This window comes from Embiotoca jacksoni, unplaced genomic scaffold (assembly GCF_022577435.1).
Source record: "Embiotoca jacksoni isolate LCO1_2020_lvr unplaced genomic scaffold, fEmbJac1.0.p SCAF_9, whole genome shotgun sequence".
NCBI classification, from domain to species: Eukaryota; Metazoa; Chordata; class Actinopteri; family Embiotocidae; genus Embiotoca; species Embiotoca jacksoni.
This window is the reverse complement of record NW_027185447.1, coordinates 15,071,580-15,086,376: the sequence shown is the minus strand read 5'-3', so window position 1 is coordinate 15,086,376 and position 14,797 is coordinate 15,071,580. Positions and strand designations below refer to the sequence as shown.

At 39.7% G+C, this 14,797-nt stretch overlaps 1 protein-coding gene across 1 annotated transcript in view; it reads right to left on the bottom strand.

The window, feature by feature from the left end:
• The window catches only part of LOC138193247 (prickle-like protein 2), a 38,534-nt gene that overhangs the window by 3,157 nt on the left and 20,580 nt on the right, over positions 1-14,797 (bottom strand). Inside the window, exons 2-8 of the mRNA XM_069141159.1 lie at positions 7,129-7,313; positions 3,880-3,993; positions 3,621-3,758; positions 2,966-3,169; positions 1,648-1,834; positions 1,032-1,186; positions 82-883 (exon numbers count right to left, since the gene is read on the bottom strand). Coding sequence (XP_068997260.1) covers positions 82-883; positions 1,032-1,186; positions 1,648-1,834; positions 2,966-3,169; positions 3,621-3,758; positions 3,880-3,993; positions 7,129-7,260 — 1,732 coding nt within the window. The 5' untranslated portion in view covers positions 7,261-7,313. The remainder of the gene's footprint in view (positions 1-81; positions 884-1,031; positions 1,187-1,647; positions 1,835-2,965; positions 3,170-3,620; positions 3,759-3,879; positions 3,994-7,128; positions 7,314-14,797) is intronic.

Here is a 14,797-nt window from a genome sequence, read left to right as displayed (position 1 = left end):
GAATCACAAATCAAATGTCAGATTTTAGTATCATGTAACATTACCATCACGTGTCATTCTGTATCATTAATGTCATTGTACCTGTAGCATTGGACATAGTGAGGGAGTCAATGGATCCACGGGGGGTCTGTTCTAGAGGAGTGAGGGGCTCATTGAAGCTCATGGCGTTGATGGGATTCCTCCTGGTCAGCGGGGGTCTGCCGTTCTTCTGGAATCCATGCAGGCTGATGCTCCTCTTGTCAGAGATACCCTGGTTTTGGCTGGACATCTCATTGAAGCTCATCTGGGTGCGCAGCTTGTTGGGCCTGAACTCATCCTGGCTGTGATGGATCCAATTTTCATTAAAGGAGTGGCCTCTCAGGGCAGCCATAGGGGTCCTCTTGGCATTGCCCTGTTCCTTCCCCCAGGAATCAGGCCTCTTAACTGGGTTGGCAGGAGTCTGGGCAGGTGGATGAGCATTCGCATTGGGATTGTATCCTTGCCTGGCGTTACACTGACCCAGCAGATGTATAGGTGCAGGGGTTGGGGAGGGCTCCCGCTGGGGGCCCTCATAGGTGGCAGGGATGTAGGGTTCATCCCGGCTCATCCACACCTGGTTAAGGCTCGGGGCACGACTAGGAGTGCGGCTAGGCGTGCGGTTTGGTGTCCTGCTTGGAGTCTGGCTCGATGAGAGGCTTAAACGGTCCATCTGAACAGACATGGGATCAATTTCAGCGGACAGGCGGTCGGGCATGGGTGGAGGAGCTGACTGGCGGGCCTCGCCGCTCCGACGATCCTGCTCAGCATTTCTGCGCTCTTTTTTTCCAATCTTGGTGCTGTGCCGGGACTCACGGGAACGAGCACTTTGGAAAGCAGAGTCTGAGGAGTCGGACTCCTCTGGATCCTGCTCGGTTCAAATAAAACAGATTAATACAATTATGAAACTTTTGAAAGGTAATATTACTGAATATCCAAAAGTAGAAAGCTAAGTAAATATGATTTGAAAACAACAATGCAACAGTCTAATAAAATTCTAGCTGTGGTTTCCTTACCTGTCCAGCACTGCAGGATCGTGAGCAGAAGATCTGCCCCTGCTTTGGCAGGAAGGGGCGGCCGAGCAGAGAGCGCTTGCAACGGGCACAGCAAAAACATTCCTCAGTTGCGTGCCAGTGTTGCCCATCGTATGTCATCTGGCCTTGGTCAATGCCTGTGGTGAGATGGGAAAGATTTGTTGTTTTTTAAAAAATTTTTTTTTAGCAAGAACAGAACTTTTTTTTTTCTTCCAGAAGTGAGAATTTGTGATTCCATACCCATACATGATCCCTCCATTTATAAGAGGCACGAATACATTTCAGCAGCCCTGCTCCCCAGCTAGAGGAAGTAATCATCTTTTACCGCTCCCATCTGGATACAACATGGGAGCAGCCTCTGAAACACACTCTTTCACTGTTACTGGAGCTTGGGATGATAATAACCATCCACATCTCAGCACACTAGATCCGCCTCTCCACAGCTGTGGCACACGAGGCTCACAGAGCGGATAACAACCACACTTATAATAAATGGCTGGTGGAGGTTTTCTAGCATCAGAAAATATGTCCATGTGTTTCAGTAACAGCTCATGTATGTTAGAGGACACTAAGAAGGTGTAGAAAACATGTGCTGTACCTATGTGTTCTCCACATGCATCGCAGTACTCTGCATAAAGGGACTCAAAGCAGTTGCAGCAGTGCGGCCGTCCGTCCTTCATGATGTAGCGCTGGCCACCGAGGGTGGTCTCACATTCGTAGCAACAGAAGTGCTTCATGTGCCAGTGCCTGCCCTCCGCCTCGGTGCATTCATCGGCGAAGATTATCTGCATGATCCAGACATTAGCAGACATGACACATTGATTGTATTGAGTTTAATGACATTCATGACAGAATATTGTCAAAAAGATTTATTGAAATGGTTTTAAACTGGTTATACAAACATTTGCAACACTGACTTTTAATGTTGCTGAAGAAGGATTATCTTGTGTTGTAATTATGTTTGGCGTACCTCAGTCCTCCATCCTTGGGTCATTATTATTATTATTATTATTATTATTATTATTATTTTTTTTTTTATTTATTATTATTTTTTTTAATCATATTATTGTATGTTATCCTTTGGACAACCTTTTTGTTTTTGGACAACCTTTTTTGGCCTGTATGACCCCTTAAATGAAGCAACATCTACCTGCAACCAGTCACATATTGCATATGTCAGTGAGTTGTTAGCAATTCCACCATAGACCGATTTTTTAAAAATTTCTTCTAATTGGATAATTTAGAACAATAAAATATAAAATGTTTTGTTAACAGAAACATATACAACTGTATATTTTGTGAAACAGCTGTCTGTCTTAACTGTTGTTTTCTACTTTCTTATTCTGTTAATCATCATATGACACCTCAGATTTATTCATTAACCACTGTCCCTCAACATATCATTCAGGAAAAAAAGACACTATCTTTCATAATAATGAAATAACGTTGTACATCCTTTCTGACTGTAATTTTTGACATTCACACTGGATGTCACTGTGAATGTGAAGAAATATATAATATATAATATATTTACACTAAATTCAAAGAAATCCTAAATGGTTGATATCATAAAGAAAGTTATCATAAAGAACTTTTAATGTCACCACATGGCAGAAACTCTCACATCTTCATCAAATGAAAATGCCCACGCACTTAGATGAAAATGGACACCTGGGGCCACAACATGCTTCATTGTTTACCTAAACCAGCCTACCGTCGGGCCAGAGTTAATGACATTGTTATCTCAGGCCTGCCTGCCATAAATTACGGTTAGAAAACAAGCAGACTTTCTGAGATGGCAATGATACTGAGACATCTTTTCTCTCCAGACCGGTTTCAACCCCATCCAAGTCTGAGAGCTATGAACCATTCAGCCATTTCCAACCCCGAAGGGCTCTGAGCCCAGACAGGCGCACCTCATCACAAGCGCAGCAGCGGGGTTTCAGCCTCTCAGCATGGTGCCGGCCGCAGAAGACCTTGCCATCCTGGTGGAAGTAGATGAGATCCACCAACAGTTCCTCACACGTGCCGCACACAAAGCAATGAGGATGCCAGCATTTTCCATGGCCTGCCCTCGGAGCAAAAACTACAATGTCCCCTCCGTTTATCTGACCACCACACTGTAGGAAAGGAAAGGAAAGGAAAGGAAAGGAAAGGAAAGGAAGGAAAGGAAAGGAAAGGAAAGGAAAGGAAAGGAAAGGAAAGGAAAGGAAAGGAAAGGAAAGGAACGGAACGGAACGGAAAGGAAAGGAAAGGAAAGGAAAGGAAAGGAAAGGAAAGGAAAGGAAAGGAAAGGAAAGGAAAGGAAAGGAACGGAAAGAGAGAGGGGAGGAAAAGAAAAAAAAGTGAGGGGGGGGATAGGAAAGGAAAGCATGAAAGGAAAGGAAATCAAGGGAAAGGAAAATAGAGGAGAGGAATCAAGTCAGGGTGGGAAAAAAGGCATGACCCCTTTAAAGGACTGAAATATTTCCATAAAGAACCCTTAAAGTTGTTTGGTTGCTGCTGATATCCTCAGTAAATAAAAAGTAGGCCAACAGGACGAGAAGAAGTGATGTTAATTGTTGGGCTTACCTTATCACAGATGGCCCCGTTGACGGTGAGGGGGAAAGGACGGACGTTGCCTCTGCCCAAGTTATCCTTCTTCCGCTGGTTGCTGAAGAGCTTAAGCTCTCGTTTCTCCTCCTCATCCAGCGCATTACAATAACGTACCTGAAACATCACGGCTCATCGTCAGACATCACTATAAAAACTAGAAAGCTTCCAAACTGCCGGAAATCAAACGTGTTCATGTATAAATGAGAAACTTGCTGTGCGGTCAAGTAAGTTTTACCTCATTGTCATGTGGTGGCAGCTGCTGAAGCAGTTGTTTGATGCGATATTTCTCTCCAGGGCTGTTAATGTAGGGGACCTTCTCTTCTGGCAAGGAATTATAATACTGATGCACCTGAAACCAAATCATAAATGTGATTCTGATCCTGCCATAGAACATTCAAATATATATTAAACCTGCATTGTTTTGACAGATTTTTGGAAAAAAAATTGCCAACAATAGGGACAAATTATCACCTTACAGAGTTTTATGATATGACAAACTTGTTAGTATACAGTTGCCTATTTGCACATCCAGCAGATATGAAGCAACATAAGCATTCATTTCAAGGTGTGTTTTTAGACACTTAACAAATGCAGGGTCAATGTTCACTCTCCTTTCAGCTCTGTGTTTAGTATTCACTAGCCCCGAGATAAATACCTGGTGCTCGGCCAGTAGTGTACGACGCTGATGAGAGCAAACCAAAACAACAACAGAAAAATTGCGAGAGCTGGAGGGAACTGCAGAGGGATAATTCTCTGTGGGCTTGGCACTACAAGCGACACTGTTCACGTACAAATATGTGATCTATTGTTTGAATTTAAAAGTGATAACTAGTATAAATCTGACTTACACAGTGCTATCTGACTCACTTTATGTCTGTTAATTAGAGTAAAAGGTTGGCCAGTTTACATAATCTACCTCATTCTATTAATTCATGGTAACAAACGCACCGAAATGAATCTGAAATGACTTTCAAATGAATTCTTCATGGTCTTCATGCCAATACAATTTGTCTTTGTTTTGCTCTTTTGTCGTTGCCCTTGGAAGTCAGCGTCTTGAATTGAAAGTGAGCGGCACAATGAGCTCTGTGCTGCTGCTGCAGACACAACCTTGAACAGCATCAGGTTCTTTAAATTTTCAGCAGCTAATATTCACTTTGCTTGAAGGAAATCTCAGTTACCCTTTAATTGGAATTCACGATGCGATAGCACTTGGAATGCACGGCCTGAATATCCTTTTGTATTTACATGCTAGAGGGTGAAACAGAGAAAACCTTGATTGGCGTTCGAGAAGCAAACACTCAAAAGGACAGAAATCAATCTTGTCTTTCATTTCTGATTTTCGGGAAAGCGGCCTTTGACACAAAGTGTTCTGACATTCAGCGCAGTGTGAAGATCTGTTTTTTTCAAGTTTTTCACATACAATTTACATAATCAGTGAGAGGGAAAGCAAGTGACCGGTGAATGCTGCCCTTGATGTCCACTTGTTTTATTATACGCTGTGGAGGTGACATTGACCATTATGGTAGATTTGAAAGTCAAGATGAGTAACTTTTCTCCAAATTCCTCTCCTTCACATGAGCTTCGAATGATAAGAAGTGAATCAGCTTTAAAGGACAATTGCAAGTGAATTAATGTATTTACTAATGAGTATTAGTAAATTCATTAATAATTATTCACTGTAGATTTGTTTTGGTCAGTCAAGCTGCAAAACCACTAAATGAAACACTTTTGTGTGATGCAACTAATAATCTCTTATTTTTTATGTTTTGGTAAAAACAAAACTCACTTTAGTACAGCCAACAGTTAAACAGTTAAAAAACCAAATGTACATAATTTACTATTAAAGAAAAACAATCTACGAGTATTCACATCTGAGAAGTTGGAACAACTGAACTCTTGGTATTTTTGTTCAGAATTTTTTTTTTTACAATAAACTAATTATCAAAACTAATGCCAATGAATTAATTAAAACATGAATCATTTAGATTTTGAACGGACTGGAATCTCTATCACACAATATCCTGTATGCTGATGCTCTTGAAAAAACTAGATTTATTTCAACTCCTTCCATTGTGAAAAAAGAATAAATAGGTAAAATATTTCTTAATGTGTAATGTGTTAATAAATATTGAGATTATCTTCCATGAATACAGTTTGTGTCTCCTGGAAACCGGGCCAGAGTAGTCGGCAGTTGGGAAAAATTTGTCAGAAACATGGGAAACAAAACATTTCATTGAGCCAACCCTGCCTCAAATTAAATTTTTGACTGAGTAAATGTAGCGAAAAACTGGGGATTTTGAATTCTGACAGCTCACTAAATGAAATGAGGACTTTCTTTTGAAATGCGAGTCTCTTTAATGACATTGCACTGACAAAAAAACCAGAAGTGACAGGATTAAAAAATCATTACATTCAAGTGCATTAATAAAGGAACAGGCAGCTACAATTGGCTGCACCTCCTGTTGGATGACAGAGGCTGGTGCCTCTTTCAGCATCCTGTCAAGATGGCTGACTGGAGAAAATGACTGTTATCAGCCCGTCCTGTCATCTGTTAACAGAGCCCTCGGAGGTCTGTTGCATTAGAGTGCCTCTCTCACTAAATAAAGACAGAACTGTTTATACTCAATATAGTTGAACACAACAGTGTTTATCTTATGTCAGAGCTGACAAAAACAGGCAAAAATAAAAAAAATAAGTAAATAATGAGGAGATATCTTCCTCTGCATTTGAAAAACGGATTACATTAGCTTGGTCATGCATGCAATTAGAAGGCATTTAAACTGCAAATGAGTCCAGACAGGGAATTGTGAAACCTGCATGCATAAACACATTGGCACACATTTTCAATTAGAGTCATCCAAACATTCACAGATTCAAATTACTTCCATTCCTCTGGGTTTAAATTTGCAAGCATACAGTAAAGTACAGAAAAAAAACTGAAGCTTAGCATACCAGAAGCATCACTAGATGGAAAATTACTATATACCGTATACTAAGTTGTGATGCATCTGCATATCTTATCTCTAAAAAATAAGTAATCATGTACTTATTAGTGCTTTTGGTTAAATGTAAATCCTCCTAGAAGAACACAAGCAATACATTTGAACATATAAAACAATAAAAGATTGATTAATACACAATGTCATACTTGTGTGACAAAGCGATTCAGACATTTGATCAATTTATTCATGGCTTCACATCTGTTCTCCAGACAATGAAATCAACTAATCAGAGTGTGGTTTCTTTTCACGATGGCTGTCATTCTGTCTGACTGAACTTAGTTCCTACACAGCGTCAGCTTTAACACTGACAGCTGAAAAATGTCTTTACAATTATTCTTCCCTTGAAATGCCTGACAGCTAAGTCTCAGTGATTTGTATGTCATCCCCGCACTTCCCTTCTCCCCACTCCAACCCAAAGAGACTAAAAGTGGTGGGAAATGGGTGTCATAAGTGAATTAAATAACTTTGTCGAGTTTGTGTACCTGCTCAGGACTGAGGCCGGGGGGAACCCAGGCGTATTCCTCCAGGGCACATCCAGAGTCATCATCAGAGGTGGAGTTCCTCTGGAAGTCGTACATCAGCTTGGTGATGGTCTTCTCCATCTCCAGAGACATGGCTGTCACAACATGCTCCACTACACAAACCTCTTCTGTGGACACAGGTATTCCTGTGGAGGAAACAGACAAGAGTGACAGCGAGGCAAAAAGTGAAATTCAAATATAAAAGACAGAATACAAGAACCCGAAAAGGCAGGAAAAAGCGGATTCTTTTTACTGGTATTTCTGGCCATACACGGGCAGATTTAGTTTCTCCAGAGGTAAAAATTGAGAGTACCATGACTATAGATAGTTTTCTCGCTCACTCTCAATAAACATATGAGTGGTCTAGAACTGTAAAAAGCACTCGAGGTATATTACAATTAAAAGTCTACAGCTATGCCAGCGGCTCTGAGATTTTTGAGCGAAACACTAACATCACCATACTTAGATGCACCTTAGCTTAGTGTGATAGCATGCTAACATTTGCTTAGACAAAGCAGTGACAGGATCACCACAGTTATTAACGTTCATCCTGAAGGGAACATGAATATCTGGGAAAAAAAATGAATGGCAATTCAGCAAGTATTTTAGACATTTCTAATGAAAACACAAATGTCAAGGTGGCACTGGAGAAACAGTTAGAGGATTTCCAAAGTACCGCTAAAAATGTCAGTACGGAATTATGTGCAAATCTGTTGGGTAGATTTTGTGATTTTTTTTTTTACAGGATAAGTGAACATTTTGTTTTGCTGGTGGCACCAGAGATAAAGTCATGATATCACCATAGTTAGTAGGATTAATTATCTGGGGATGATGACTGTCTGTACACGATTTCATAGCAATCCATCCAATAAATATTTCAGTTTAAACCAAAGCGGTGGACAGACAGACGGGGTAAAATTTCCATCAGTGATCCAAATCTGTAAAATGTATTCAAAGTACTTCAGATTGAGATAAGAATCAACACAATATGACATTAGTAATGCAGCCCCAAGACATCATTATCAGCAGACGCAGCTTTATCGGCATTTACTGGAATGTATGGATTAGAAATTAATTTGATCTTCTCCTCCTCCGTCTTTCCATCTGAGAGGAGAACAGCTGCACACATTAGTGACTCATGAATAATTAACAGGAGCAGGTATCGCCTCCACCACCAAACTATGATAATCAAATGCAACTAATTTTGCAGACATTGAGAATATTTAATGAGCCAGCCATGAGCGTAAGATTGAGTTGTGTTTACATCTCATGGGTTGTTATTTTGAAAGCTGAAGATTGGAGCGATATTAGAATCAAATAATGTAAATTAGAGGAAACAATCATTGTTTCTAGCAATGTAAAATACAAAGTGGATACTTAACTTGTAATGTAATCAGAGAGCGCAATCTGTCTAATGTGGAGATGCCAACAGAGAAAATGCGACAGCAGATGAGGACGTTTGTTGTGTGTCTGCAGGTCACGTTTCAAGGTCACAGCAGTTCACAGACAAAAACAACACTGGATGATGGTCGGTGAGAAAGTGTGAACAGGCCCTGACATTTATGATTCAAAAATGATTTCTCCCAAACTATGAGACAAGTCCTCTCTAACAGTTTCAGACAGCAACACTATTTCCCACAGATTAGAGATCACAGAAAAAGAGTTTAAGCAGCAGCCAAGGAACAGCAGACATTTCCACAGACTGAGCCAGTGAGTCAGCCTCCATCCAAGCAGAGCTGAGTACTGTTTATCTCTCTAAGATGGGTGCTGCTGATTTCTTTGTGAAGCGAGATCACAGGTATGTAAGATTGAGTCTCGAGCCTGGCCTCTGGCTGTTCGTCATTAGTGCATGGAGGCTGAGGGCGAGTGGGCCTGCTGGGTACCCTGCAGCCTGTTGAGCTAGTTAGACATCACTTCAAACATGACGTATGCTGGCAATATAAAATCAAATCAGTGATTCAACGCCGAGCAACCTAACAACAATTTTAGCTACATTCTGCCAGTAATAGAAATATTACTTTTCCACCATCTACTTAGAAAGGAAGCTGGAACCTTACGTGGCCATTTGTTTTTATTGTCAATATTAAATAAATATATATATATATAAAAAAATTGGGGTTCTTTCTTCTACAAGTCTGATTACAGTAATTGACAAAAGCTGAGTGAGAAGCTACAGCCAGCAACTGGTTAGCTTAGTTTAAAGACATAAAGACTGGAAACGGGGGAAAGATCTAGCCTGGATCCGTCCAAAAATACCAAAATCAACCTAATAGCACCTCCGACGCTCACTAAATAACACATTATCAAATTTGTTTGTTAAAAACTGTTTACCGTCTTTACGAAAAGAGTCCATATAAACGTCGCCCTCACAACCTCTGCATTTTCTGAAAGCTGCAAAACAGTTGTGAAGTGTTTGCTGATGTTTTCAGGAATTTCAGAGGCCATGAAAGTAATTTTTTCGTTGGATGGTGAGATAATACATTCTATTTTTATTCATTTTTCTCCATATTTTAGTAATTTGTCTAAGGAAAATGTTGAGATTCCAACAGCCTCGTCTTTTCTCTCTAACATCATGGCTTTGCATTCCTGCATTGAATTAACCACCACTAGCTGGCAAAATGTTTACCCTTTTAGACACTATCAATATTGCTGTAGCCTTACAATGGTGTACTCATGATTTATCCACTTAAGAGACATACCATGCACACGGATTTGTGTGTTGTAACCACCAGCACACAATTTCTATTTGAGGGAATAAAGGGAATGAGTGTATTTTCCAACCTGTCAACATATTTCGTTTTAAAGATTCCTATCACCAAGAGCACATTAAATACTTCTAAGCTAAGCAATTGCATCACCGTTCATAATGTTTGTCAGTAAGATTGCATCACTGTGACAGCCTGCTGATTATCTCTATGGTTTTGTAGTTCTTTCACTAACTTTTAACCTCAAACATGCTACTTGTATATTACATTTGATATATCTATAGGATGTTTCAGCCTCCAGTGCTTGCAGTTTTTGATTTAGGATATTCAGATCAGCCGCAGGATTTGGTGGTGACGATTTTTTTGTCCAAGTAGTGAACACCTTGATCTGACTAATATTTTCAGAAAGGAGAATGTGTTCAGCCTGAAAGCATAGGAGACACAGCTAGCCTTCATCTAAATACATAGACTATGACAACTTCAGCTGTGTCTTGTGTGCTGAAATGCCAGCCAGAATTAGATAAGAATAATCTGAGGTTTGCTTGGTTAAAGTGTGCAAAACTGGTGCAAAGCTCACTGTGGCAGGATTTGAAGAGGTTGCATGTTCGGCTGCACCGAGCTCCAATCTGTAAACTGCTCGTTAAGCAACAATATCTTGTTTTGTATGGTTGCAAGTGTTAACCACCCCCTCCAGTGAAAACCAAGTTTTTAACCTTGTTAACATGTCCATATGGTGTCTTTTTAAATGCTATAACACATAACTGTGTCCTTGGTAAAATACCCAGTCAAACCTATGGCTGAGCATTTATGCTTTCACAGTGTGCCACTGACAGTAACAGAAATGGGCCTGGGTTTTTTACGTCACATGCCTAAAGAACCAATCTATTGCAGAGTCTGGCTTTTGATGTCATCAAGCCACAGGCAAGCGGTAGAGGGGTAAAAAAAAAGAAAAAAAAAGAAAGAAGTATTTCGATAACCAATGATGAGATTTTTGGGATTAATCAGAAAACTTGAAAAAGACTTTAAATACGCGAGATACAATACGTGCAGTACGTCAGCATGGGTGAAGTTGGAGTACACTTTTGGGAGAGTTAGCCTGGTTGTTTCTCCCTTACTAAATTAGATGAAACTTGACACAGAGGTGATTCAGATGAGAGTTATTATTCTGTCCTTTTACTTCAGGTATTTCACATAATGTCATCGTATTCTTTAAAAATAAATAAAGTTTGCAGAGTGAAGGTATATGACCCAAAACATTACATTTTTAATAAGTCTTTTTCACAGAGGACCTTTTGACGGGTCATAGCGGGAGCAAGGAACAACATTAGTAATGGCCGAGGCCATGTTATTGAGCAGGCTGACTCTGTGACAAGGTTTCTTTCAGTCAAGTGAAAATATCTGCTGTGAAAAAGATCTGTCAACAAGTGTCAATTTATGTGTGAGTGTGGTAATGAAACTACAAATCAATACTAACAATGGAGAAGCCAACTGGTTTTAATAGAAGCAGCGTTCATCCTTTCCCTCTGTAGGCCAACATTAGTACAACCATTGAGAAGCTTGTGCAATTTATTTTGCACACACTCTGCTGGAGGGAGCGGACGACAGCGTCACTGTTCGCACCAGTGCTTCGATTAATGGTCCCTTCACACCCTACTTATTAAGATGTACCAAAAGTCTCTACTGAGCATTGTCAAACAAAGACACAGCTTTAGCAACCGACAGCTTCAACACAACGGTTCGTCTTTACGCCCAAACTTTTGACTGAATGCATATTCAGCTGGTACAGAAGGCTGCTGATGAGTGTGTGACTTTTTGACGTAATACACACTCGCCAGGCCGACTGGTTAGTCACAGCACACTCCTCTGTTCTTCCCCACCAACACAACAAGAAGTTGTGAAGTTCTGTTTCCTGGAGGAGGCTACTTTTGGGTTATTCATTTTTCACAAGGAAGTGGTAATATGTTTAGGGAGAAAAATAAATGTCTCAGAGTTTTCTGGTTTGTTATTTTCCACATTATTTGTTTTTGGATGTGAAGCTTTTGTTTATTGTGCTCACATTAAGAGGCCTTAGTAAATATCCATTTTAACAAAGTTGTGCTCTGTCGCGTAATGGTTGATTTGCTGAATGCTGCGTCTGTTTTGTAGCAAATCACAGTAAATCATTAAGTGCAATTAGTTTTTTCTCTTAAGTGCATGACGGTAATCTTTAATTTGAAATATTTTTAAGAGTTTATGTTCCAGAAACACTCCATTCATGTTAATTATTTAATGTTTAAATATTCCCTAATTATTTTATCAATAGATAACATGCAGAAATGACTAGAGACACTGCTTTCAGATGTAATTTAGTGCTCCAAAGCATATTTGTTTGGCATTGTACGTTTTTTTTTTTTTTTGAGCACAGGATGCACGCCTTGCTAAATAACTGTGTGTAAAGGAGAAGTAAAAATAGCCAAGGCTGTGCAGGATCAAGAGATTGTGCAACCAATCAATACACTTTTAACCAGACCGAAATAACTAATCAGTGACATCACCTGAAGGCATGATTGGCAGGAATGAAAAGCTATACTATCTGCCCTCCACTGAACATATAGCCTACAATAATTTCAAATCCCCCCCCCCCCCCCCCCCCCCCAAAAAAAAAAAATCGTTTGGGATTTTTCTCCAGTTTTTACTCAATAGTTGACCTTTATACCACAATGGCGACCCAATTATAATCTATGATACTGTATCAGAGACACTTTCTGGGTCAGATGAAAGTAAAAATATCTGACATTCGTCTCATGAGGAAAGACAGACTATGTATGATGTGTCAAATCTTAACTCATGGTTCATTGCAGCAGTGATGTGAATTTGTGGGGTCAAACTATATTCATGAAAAGTTGCACTGGACAGGAATCATGAAGGTAAATATTGTTTGATGTCACATCTTTATATTCCCCCACTGATCTGTCTTCGCAGTATATTTAAAATAATGAGTTATAAAATTATGTATGTAGGGTCTATACAATGTTTTCATGCTTTATAAGGCGGTTTAATGGGGATTTTTATTTTGACACGGATCAACAGAAAAAGTCCCATTAGTGTCAAAGAGTGACTTTTTCTTCATCACTCTCCCATAATGCTGTGACTGTCGAAGCACCAGGCCAAATATAGTTATTCAGAGTTTTTCTGAGGTCTCTTGCTGACCTCCATCACTGGTCTACTTCTTGCAAGGTCACTCAGGTTTTGAGGACAGCCGGTCCTGGGCAGCTTTACAACTTGTGTCATACTTTTTCCATTTTTGAATAATTAATTTCCTCCGACTCTAAGGGATGTTGACTGACTTGAAAAGGTTCTTCTTTCCACTTCCTGACTTGTGCCTGCCAGTAAACTTTTCTCAGACTCACAGTAGACTGAAACACTTTGACGACACACAACTAATTGGGTCACTGATACTGCCTTTAAATGGGGTCATGTTCAATGTGTTTACGAGAAGAGTCCATATGAAGGTCGCCCCCTTGTGGTATTTACAATATTGGAATTTTCTGAAAGGTCAGAGTTCAAATATTTGGAGGAGATTGGTGATGTTTCCAGAAATGGCAGAAGCCACGGAAGTTCATTTTTAGTTGGATGGTAAGCTAATATATTGTAATTTTAGTAATATCGAGTATTTCTTTGTTACTTAAAAATAAAATATCTTAAGATAATGTTGGTGTTCCCAAAAGCCATCTCTTCTCCCTCTGTCATTATGCCTTTGCATTTCCTGTATTATGTTACCTGCCTGATAGCTTGCTAAACTGTTAGCCTCTGTAACTTATAGACACTGTTCATTGTGTTTTCCAACCAGCAATGCTCTTATGACTTAACCACTCGAACGCCAAGCATACTGTTCACGCAATTTCTCATGTCATAACTGCTTCGTAGAAATATTATCACTGTGACTGTGTGTGGCTCTGTCAAAAAAGTGCACATTAATGTACTTTTATTCAATCTGTTGGTAAATAATTTGTACAGGCACTAAAGTCATTATTAACTCCAGTATATTTGAAGAACCAGCTGCTTTCAAGGTACCTTTCAATCAGGTCAACCTGTGCCTCCGTGACCAGATAATGATGACTGAGTGATGGATTTACAACGTAGTTTGGAAATACAGATTTTATTTAGTTACATAATGATTCCACACTGATGGCTGCTATTTTAACTAGGTGCAGTGACGAGTATATAGAAGAAAAGACGACTCATCTGAAGTGTACCTCGGTGAGGCAGCAGTCAGCTAACTATAGGTTAGTTGGAGAAACTCTGCAAGTTGCCATGGCAACCGATTGTGTGCACAGTCTTGAACAACACCCATCTACTAGAGTCGGTAGAAATGTGTGATTTTATTGATTTAACAATAAAGTACAAGCGGAGAGAGACCTGTGATATATTTTTCTTTCGGCCTCCATCTTGGTTGGGAAGCATGAATCTTCCTTTCACCGTTTTTTTCTTTTTCTTTTACATACTGTGACAGGTCCATTAAATAATGGATAATGTACATGCTGTAGGCAGATTGTGTTTTAAGAGATCATAAATCATCACTCAACCTGGATTTAGTTTTTCCATAATTTGCCTCTCCTTCAGCTGAATCCAATTAGCATTTACACATAAATTAAATGAGATTAATCAACATCTCTTTGCCAGAGGAGAGAAGATCTTCACAACAAATTGGGTAATTTTGAGAACAAAGAGAAGACGCTCTGCGTATAAATTCACAAAAGCTTCAATTTCATTGAGAGAAAATACTCTCGAAAACATACGGTATCTGGACAGCGAAGGAGAGAAGAAGAAATAGAGACAAACACTAGATAAAGGGATGTAGATGCAGTGTTAAGAGCAACGCTTTTCCTTTTTCACGTGTCATGCATCACCCACCTCCCTCCTTCCTCCTCCCATCCTCATGTGCC